The 10,326-nt window shown below is 42.5% G+C and overlaps 1 protein-coding gene across 1 annotated transcript in view; it reads left to right on the top strand.

Annotated features, from left to right (window-relative positions):
- Window positions 1-2,495: 2,495 nt before the first annotated feature.
- Window positions 2,496-10,326, top strand: part of LOC308302626 (rho GTPase-activating protein 44-like) — a gene marked incomplete at both ends in the record, with an annotated part of 106,247 nt that continues 98,416 nt past the window's right edge. Inside the window, 1 exon segment of the mRNA XM_080746889.1 lies at window positions 2,496-2,548. Coding sequence (XP_080603015.1) covers window positions 2,496-2,548 — 53 coding nt within the window.

The raw sequence follows: 10,326 nt of genomic DNA, 5'->3' as shown, positions 1-10,326 counted from the left end.
CATGACCACAAATGTGTTTCAATGCCTAGATTCAGGGGGTGTCTCAGTTTACCCGGTGACTCAGTTTACCCCGCTCTCCCGGGGAGAGCGGGGTAAACTGAGACACTTTTTACATTTGCTCCCCTCTAGGCGAACTAAACGATATATTGTTAAAAATGTACACATTTCCCAGTAATTTGCGATGTTTCCTAACAATGCAAGTTATCAGAATGTATTCAAGACAAAAGGCAGTGAAAATATGATTGTTTTAAAAAAAAGTGGTCTGGTGTCTCAGTTTACCCCAGCACCGGGGTAAACTGAGACAGACCGGAGAAATCAACGGGGTAAAGTGATCCACTCACTTTTTTCACTTTTCAAAACTACCATAAAAACACAAAAAAACGGTTAAACAGGTTAAATATCCACAATACAAAAATGTACATAGCAGACATTCTTTTAATAGGGTTTGTCCTGTCATTTCCACCCATGTGTCAAATAATGTGACACATGGGCAGAAAGAAAAAACTAAAAACCCTATAAAAATGTATAGAAGGGTTTACCAAACTTTACTCAGTTGATTCTAATGTAATTTTTCCTGTAGAATGCTCTTTTAGTTCACCTAGAGGGGAGCAAATGTAAAAAGTGTCTCAGTTTACCCCACTCTCCCCTACGGTATTAAAGTAAAAAAAAAAAAAAAAAAAAAAGACTTTGAAACTATACTCGCACCTTTTTTAGGAACCCCCTGGAATTACCTCAAGCTCCCCTGGGCCTGGGGTCCCCTGACCCCACTCTGAGAACCAGTGTACTAATAAGCTATGGCATATGAATATGCCAGGTTTGCAAATTGATGACTTAGCTCACAAACAGAAAACAGCAACAATTATGTTAGTTCCACGTTTATATGATCATACAGAGTTAATGCAAAAAATGGAAATTTCTTCTCTCTTGAAACTAGTAGGCTATTCTCAGACAAAAAAAGAAAAGAAAACTCACATCGCCTCGCATTTCCTTTGTTCGATCCCGCATTTTCCAAAGAGACGTAGCTAAATACCTAGGTTGACAATGTAGTGATGCCACTGGGGCAAGCAAGGTGGCTATTATGCTCTGGGCGGGTAGGCCTTTCAGGTCTGCTATAACCTCGCCTCACCAGGCTTTAGGTCTGCTATGGTGTGGAATGGATAACGAAACAGCGCCATCTGCTGGACGACTGAAAACGAACTAATGTAGCCCTAGAAATCCTGGTAGGCGAGGATGTAGCGCTGCCCTACTTCTGAATACACACACAGCACGTGCAGACACCTACACGCACTCACAGACACACGCACGCATCTACTGACTACACAAGAAAGAAGAAAGAAAAAATAAGAAAAAAAAACAACAACAGGCTACATAAAACATGTTATAACCCAATTTTGTTTAATAGTGCATCCACATAAACAAATAGTAGCATCAACAAAGAAATACTGACAGAGCATTAGAGCAACATTGTGTCGGTTTGCTACTATATGTTTATGTGGATGCACTATTAAACAAAATTGACATTAAACATTATTATCGTATCTGATATCTCTGTTCCCTAGCGTTAGAAGGATACCGTATATTAAACTCCTTCTGACGCTACGGACCAGAGCTCTCTACTGAACAAACACAGTACAGCAGTAATTGCTAATTTGCTATCGGAAAATATTGTTAATTTTTTAACAGTAGAGTACACATTGCATTCGTACACTGCCCTCATTAGCCACAAGATGGTGCTGTTTACCTGCATAACCTTAGGGTAAGCTTTATTTTACCAAAATTAAACCTTGCACAAGCCTGCCATCAAGGCGTTGTTAGAAAGAGTTGCCCACTGGTTCTAGTAGGCCTAGGTTGGGTTAATGGCGATGGACGATGAAGAATTTCAGGTAGGCCCCTATGAGCAATTTATTTGTATAAACTGGGGAAAAAAAAGTTACTTCTGAAATTTGAAGTTGAGCCAATCTGCTGGGCAGGAAGAAGGCTCATGAAAGATTCATGAAATACCTAAAAGTATTCTTTTTTTTTATGTAGTCTACTAGGCAGGAATGCAGTATAATTGTCTGGTAAATCTACAAATTATCAAACTGAATTGTGAAAAGGGGGGGGAAAGTGTAATGTTTGTTTGTTGTCAGCTGTTTGAGCTGGAAGTAATCACAGACGGAGACGCAGAGACTCATAGGTTGAATGAACTCCATTTCCCGTAGTGCACCGGTGAACAGTGTCATCATCGTGAGCTGTCACTCTCACTGCCCAGGGAGAAATCGGTCCAGCAGCATCTCTGAGCAGCGGGAGGAGCGGAGGAGAGGCGGCAGAGACCGTCAAAATGCATAGAAACCAGCTCATGTACGCGTCTCTTTATTGACCATGTGTTTCCTACAGACGTTTAAAGCGTGGACCTTCTTGTCTGTCACCTCTTGTGGAGACGTGACGTTGTGTCAGTGAGATAATGTGGAGTCGCTCTACCCATCGGTGTTGTTAACGCAGAACAAAAATACGAGATGAAGAAGCAATTCAACCGAATGCGACAGCTCGCCAACCAAACAGTGGGCAGGTAAGAGCAAAAAATATCATCGAATATCATCAAATGTCACAGAGCCATTATGTAAACACATCATTGACCCAAATGGCCAATACGTAGTTAGTCAGCAGGGCATCAGTACACAGTAAAATCCTCAGTGTTGATTTAACTCTAAAGACTAGCGTATATAATACAAATGTAACCAAAATGGACCCGCCCATTTTGGTTACATTTTGTATACACTCAGTTACAAGTTGATACATTTAACATTGAGGATGGTTTACTGTAGACATTTAGGTCTCTATTTAACCTACTCATTCATTCATATGTCGGACTGCGTGTGTATTATGTTGTTGTTGTTTCCCATGGTTTGGACATTGGGTCATAGTTGGGAAACATTGATTGATTGATTGATTGATTGATTGATTGAGCATAGCAGGCACATCCAACCAAAACCAACCCAATCTAATGGATCACAGGGCAGCCAGCCAGGTATAGCCTATACCTGATCATTGGGAAAAGTAGGCATAGCCTATAAGAAAAGGCTGCAGTGTGCAGTCATTACATTGCTGAGTGCACACAAACCAACCAAGTTAATCTATAGGCTGTGTCAATGCCTTTAACTAATATTTCCAATTGATATAGATACCCATATTTAAAGAGGCTAGGCTGTTATAGAACCTTGGTTACAAAGTCAACAGCTACTTCAATAGTTGGAATACCAATCAGACATGAGTCATGACTGGTGTTTGATGTCATTATGCCAGGATTAATGAAGGTACATTTTGGCCTAATTGAGAATTATTGGCAATCTCCCATTATGGGAGGCATTGTTCTGCAACAGTCTTGCTTTCACAGGCTTGGAATCTTACCTGGGGCTCCGGGTTCAACAAAGTATTGTTATCATGTGGGCAGACACCAGCAATAATAGTACAACTAGACAGAATGCAATTGGAAATTGCAAGTGTGGTTGCCATGACTATAGCAAGTTAACTGTCATGTGAAGCTCAACCAATACTCAAGCTAGCACCACTCCTCAAATGTTTTTCCTTCAATTTCCAATTGCATCTGGTTTCCATCAATTTCCAATGGCAGCGGAAAAGTTTATCTAGTGAAAATAAAGTTTATCTAGTGAAAATAAAGTTTCCCCGGAACTACAGTGTAATCGATTTGATCCCCACTCAGCAGCACCCACCACAGTGTAATAAACCAAGCCCTCATTTTCAGCGAGCAGAGTAAAACTGTCTCTTAAGTCTTAACAGTGGAATTTTACAGTCGGTGGTGGTGGTGGTTTTATGTCAGAAGAGAGGTGTTGATGTCAGCTATTGGTGTGTTTCTTGAGGCCTTCAGTCAAACTGAAGTGCTGCGACAAGACTTCCAGCATAGGAGCACAGGTCAAGAGGTGTGTGTGTAACTCCAGTGCTTTTCCCAACTGGAGTCAGGTGGTATGTTATTGTATCTCCCTCTGTTTGTCCACCACACCCTTCACCTCATAACAATGAGTCAATGTCATATGTCAACATTAGTGACCTGCAGGATTTAGGTCCCTTTTCCCTTTGTGCATATTGCATAATCTTGGAACAGAACATAATCTATGTCAGGTTTGTTCCACCTCAGTGAATGTTAAAACGTGCACACAGGAGCTGCCAAATTAGAAAGAGAGAGAAAAAAGAGAAAAGAAGGTTGATCTGTAGGTTGCCGACCAGAAGAACTTGTTTCAGTTCTCAGGTTATGAAGCCTACTCCTAGTTGTGTTTATTGTATGCTGTGGATTATGCAGGCTTGTTTGTTTTCCTTGGCTGACAATGGTAACGGATGAGGCTGGCACAACGAGAAGATTAATACCATGCCATGATGCCATATTGCCTGCCTGCTCACGCTAAGGCTACTGGGAGAGAATCCGGTCCAGTCAGTGATCAATACAAAATGTATTACTGTTGCCAACTCTCAACAGAGTGGACTTGGCGGGGGTAATACGAAACCTCGATGCTGATAACCCAGCTTTAATGGTTTTAGGAGCTTTCTTAATCTGGGCACGTCGTGAAGACTGTTCGCAAGAGTGTGTGCGCACGCGCAAAAATGTATGATTATTGTGTTGTGTGTGCATACAGTAAATATAGAGTAAAATACAATTAGGTCTTGAGTGTGTGTATACAAGTGCAGGTGCTGGTGTTTTGTCCATTAGCTCTATAAGCCAGTGCGGCATAATGTTGTGGTAATGAGTTTAAACCTGCATGTGTTGTTATGTCGAACAGCAGGGCCAATTAGTCATATTTAGAGGGCAGAAGGCCAGAGGCTTCAGCACTACTCCTGACTGCTGGCCATTGATGTAATTGGGGTCTTTCCTCAACCTTGGCAGCCTACTCCACCTGCTTTGCCTTAAGGCTCTCACACACGCACACACGCACGCGCACACACACCAGCCCATCCCGACTTTAATTGTACGTTTCACCTGTGGAAAGTTCTCATGAATTTATGAAATTGAATTATCAATTCAATCACCTGAAGGAGAGCATTAAGGTTAAAGGGGGATCTTTAAGCTGTAGTAAGAACTGGCTTGTACAGAAGGGCCTACAACAACGTTTATAATGCATTATAATTCACTTATAACTAAGGCATTATATCACTTGTTTTAAAATGTTTATAATTATGCAACTTATAACAAAGACACTTTATAACTAAGTTAAGGTAGTTATAATGTGCTGTTCCCCTGAGAAATGCGATTATAATGCCCGACCTTTATGTAATGTTACCGTAATATCTTTACAGCTTTTCACAATTTCACTTTAGACGAAAAAAGCACATCAAACTAGGGCAGTTGCTTTCAACTGGGCCACCTGTTGTTCACTGGGCCCTGAAATGTGTTGACTGTTGATTATGAAACTGCAGGGCCCGTCATTAAGATATAATAATATCATATTACTATAATATTTTCTAAATTCTAAATTATCCACTTCACAGTACCAACCTACTGGCTGAGACACCGGGGCACAAAGGCATTTCTTTATATCAAAACCTTTACTTTTAGATGGCTAAACATTGCTGCTCAAAATAAGGATATACTGTAGGCCAAGGGAGGTTAAGTTAGTCAAACTAGCCTCTAAAACCCTGGACAACCTTAATCCTGTGTATCAGCAGATTCAGCACATAATGCTGCATGAACTGTGACTGAATGAAAATGTGTATCTGTGGCCATCAGGATTCAGGAGGTTATGTCAGGGAAGGGGACGCGACAAATCCTTTTCGTCAATACTTTGCCGTACATATTTTTAGCTCATCTTCTCATTGATAGTTTTTGCGTTTACTCTCACGATGACCGTGGCATGTACAGTACAGGCATTAGCCGGAGGACGAGGAGCTGTTTATTTTAGTGGTGGGCTGTTTGACGGTAATTTCTTTTGAAGAAAGGATGTGTCCTCATGGAAAACGGAATGAAGGCGATGTGAGTCTGCATAGAGCTGCTGCTTGGTCAGCAGAGGAAGTAGAGGAATGTAGAGCAAGAGATACAAACTGAAAGGACAGAAAATAATCGTTTTCCAGGGATGCTTGGGGAAATGGGTTTGTAATCCCTGACAGTAGACTGGGAAATTACCTGCTATTGTCACTCAGTATAGTGTGGAGGTTGCAGGCCACAATACTCCAAGAGGCATTGTGTGTCCCTGTTCATACTCATTTCATTTCAGTCCTGAAACCATTATCGACTGACAGCCCCTCAGCTTCTGTGATCGAAGACTGGGTTGTAAATTACATGTTTGTAGGCTATTCACAGGGAAAGAAATGCAGGCGTGCCATTAATGGCTTCATCATTCTTTTGTTAGCTATTTCACGCAGCACTGTTTCCACTGCCAGCTTCTGTGGCGGGTTGATGCACAGCCACACATGGACAAGGAAATCACCATCTGATTGATGGACGGATCTGTGACAGATGGTTCTTCTGTTGTTGTTTCTTTGCCAATATGGAGACTGTTGCCTCTTCTCTCTGGCCCTTGACAACAGCAACCTTGAGGCTCATGCTGTGTGACTGTGAACTGTTTTGGTCGGTTGTTAAGTCAGGCAACGGCACGAAGCCAGAGCAACACCTGGGGCGTCCAACCTGCCTATGGTTTTGTTTCAATAATGATGACAGGACAGTTGACGTCAGCCTCCAACTGAGCTACACATACTGTAGGGCTTCCCTGACTGAGTAAATTAAAGACTTTACATCTGTCTGACCCAGTGTGCACAATTACTGTCTGGCACAGCTGTTAAAATCAGTTATGTCTTGCACACATGGCTGCTGCTGCTGCTGACAGTCATGTGTTGCCACCCTATAGGGTTTCCTGAATCAATGACGGAAACCGCGGATAATATGGAAACACAATGCAATCTGCAGTATTAATTTAAGTCAGAATGTGTAATTAAGACTCCATATTTGATTGTGTAGGCAGCATGCGTGCCTGTGTCAGTGTGTCAGGAAGGACGTAGAGTAGTAGTTCAGAGGAACCAGTCTGGTATTCCCATGAATCCCTGATCTGCCATCCTCTCACTACTGCGTGGACACCTCATGGTCAACACTGCCACATGCTGCCACATCCTGACACACACTCGTCTTGACAGCCAAGGCTGTTGAATATGAGCACTTTGTTCTGAAGCCCTCTCCTCAATTGTTTGGGTACTAATAAAGAGCTTCTTGCCTGTATGTGTTTTAGATGAAAACAAATGGTCCCCCCACCCATAGGGCTGGACATAATTTATGGTAATCTGTTTTTCATCCTCCTTGACTGCTGGGCCATTCAGTGGAAAGATAATGAAGCTCATTTGTCAAACATGTTGCACGTATTTATATGCCCACCCATGTACTGTAGTCTATGTGTTTTAATTATACTAACATCCCCGGCATTTGAGAATTGATTACCACTTATTTAGAACACTGGTACTCAACGTGTGGTCCGGGTACCCCCATGGGGTCCTTCAGGGAGTTCCACACGGACCCCAGCTAAATGCTTGATAGCTAGTAGGAACCAAATGGACCCTAACTCCGAGAATGTATACAGTGCAAATGGAACCGAGTGGTTTCAATTGACTCATTCTCATTAACATGAGTATTTGGGTGTTACAGTTCGAATTAATATGTTGTCTCAGGAGTGAAATGCAATAATCATTTATACTAGTGTTATTAGCTCAGACTGCAGGGCACTGCTCAGTTCAACCCACAGTGTTCAGTACTGAATGGCTGGACACAGTGACACAGCTAACAAGACACGACATGTTGACATTTATATCCGTTTATAGTGTGAAGTGCTGCATGCATCTCTCTGGACGTCGCTGGGTGGTGGTGAGAGCAGGGTGTGTGCGAGACAAACGTGCAGTCATTACCGTCACCATTATTTCCATTATTTTCGTGCTGTGTGGACGGTGAGGGGTCATGCATGGGCGCGCACGGGTGCACTTGGGCTCGTGTTCATTGCACAACGGGGGGCCTTCGTTGTTAATCACGGTGATAGTGTGTCAAGAGCCGTGGCCAGTTCGCCTGCTCCGCTGTAATTATGAGAACATGAAAGGTGCTAGGAACATGCTGGGGAGGCACTGTGGAAAGCAGAGTATTCATTTAACTCTTGAGAGTGTAAAAAATATAACATTTTTGCATTCTTTGCATCTATAATTCACACCTTTCCTCTACTTTGTCAACTCAAGACACACAGTCAAACACTAACATGCACACACACACGCACATACTGTATGCACGCAGGGACATTAAACATATATTTGGCACTTCTGCTCACCATCCGTCTCAATTTCTCCTAATTTCCCCTCGGAAATCTCTCCACACACTCAATTATTCTCATTCATATTCCTCCTGTTCTCTCTCTTTCTCTCCCTCTCTCTCTCTCACTCCTCCTGTATTTGGACCCGTCTATCAATCGGTCCCCACCATCGTGTTCTGTGTGTTGGCCTGTGTTATCTGTTTGCTTCCCAGTAGCATGATGCTACACTCTCAAATAGCACCATGACAGCTATGCTGTGCAAGGGATTGAAGCCTGATTTATGCTTTGTCGTATGTTGTAAATATCAGGTCTACATGTTGTGAGCTTGTACAGTAGATCTGCTATTTTCAGCAAGTGACACTATCATACGACCAGTATAAATCAAGCATGAGGTAAGTATTAAGTACGGTAGATAGAAACAGGGGGAAATGGTATGGCTGCTGCTACCTGCCTCCCCTGAAAAAAAGAACAGCCCTTCCTTTTTTCTCACAGTGACTCGGGTGTGTGTTTTTTTCGTGTTCTCCACGTGCTACGGGGCGGGGATGCTCCACACACACTTCCAATTGAATTGCTTAAACGGGGTCATCTTGTGACCCCACTGTGGTCGCAGTAAAATTGGGAGCAAATCTAAAGTCGGAATGAAAAATCGTCCCCAGACAGCTTCTGCGCCCCTGTATTCTTTTGGGATTGTCCCTAGTATTTATTTTTTATTGTATTTATTTAAAAAAATAATAGGGAGGGGGGGGGAGCTGTTGAGGGAGATGTCTGGGGTAGCGGAGCATTACTGGGCTCACTGGAGTGTGACGCTGAGACATGCTGCTGTGGATTTGTTGCACAGTGACTGTACAGACAGACACCACTCCCCGACACCCGATGATAGCGTTGTTGTCTTCAGTGCTGAGTTAAGGTTACCTTTCACGCTTTGAGACCCAGCAACAGGATGCTACATCAACAGATGGAGCACAATGGAGTAGGCCAGTGATTCTCAAACTGTTTGATTTCAAGGGCCCCCAGTTTCATTAGGCATTTTAGCCATGGACAGCCATTTGAATAAAACTTTTATCTCTGGGACCCGAATCTCCCCAGTAAAATAATCGGTATTAATTAGAGATGCTCCGATTGCGATTCTTGGGGCCGATGCCGATCACCGATCAACTGGAATCAGTATCTGCCGATACCGTTATTCCTGATCACGGCGTCAAATCCATAAATTCTTCTATTTATTGTTAGCCTGGTTCCAGCCCATAGACCCGCCCACTCTCAGAGTGGACTGTTTCTCTGCTCTGGAATTGTGTTCATAATAAGTGATTTCTGGAGCCGAAATGATGGCTCCTCCAATTAGCGCAGGGGGTGGGGGTGGGTTTAACAAATAACCTATCCGTGCCGTCAAAGTCCCTCCCCTCCAGAAATCACTCAAACAGGGCACAATGTCAGACTCAAGCTTCAGCTGAGTCTGATTTATTGTGTTACTGTAGCAGCATTTATATATCTAATGATTCTTCTTACAAAACATTGAAATTCTATATTAATTATAAATATTAGGAGATTGTAGGCTGAGGTCCTTTAGTATATAAAGGAGTTGAAGCTGAGGTTACATTCAGTCCCACAGATAAATATCGTGAAAATAGCTAATCTAGCTTGTAGATCGGCAAAGCCGATACCGATCAAAGCCGATCAATCGGCACATCTCTAGTGTTAATTTAACTGTGAATATGGTCTACTATAAAATCTATAGTCTTATTAACAAAGTGGAACTTGAAAGCACAACTCAAACCTTTTTCTCCATAGGATTTGGCTTATCTTAAGCTGTTACAGACACAAGACGAGCACGCTTGCCAAGATGCTGCAGCTGTACATAGTTTCTTTATTTATTATTTTTTAATTTCTCTTAGCAAATGCAGATGGTCATAATAGTGCACACACCCATTCTGTCACTGAGCTAACCAGTCACTGGGTTGTACAGACATTACCAACCCTGTGCTGGACCTCCACCTATCCTGCATGAATGTACAAGGGAAGGTGGGGCAATGTGAGAATTATATACAAAAGCAAACAAGAATGCAGTCAA

Source organism: Nannobrachium achirus (genome assembly GCF_963921795.1).
Source record: "Nannobrachium achirus genome assembly, chromosome: 18".
Classification (NCBI taxonomy): Eukaryota; Metazoa; Chordata; class Actinopteri; order Myctophiformes; family Myctophidae; genus Nannobrachium; species Nannobrachium achirus.
Note: the sequence above shows the minus strand (reverse complement) of the source record. Positions and strands in the feature narration are given on the sequence as shown.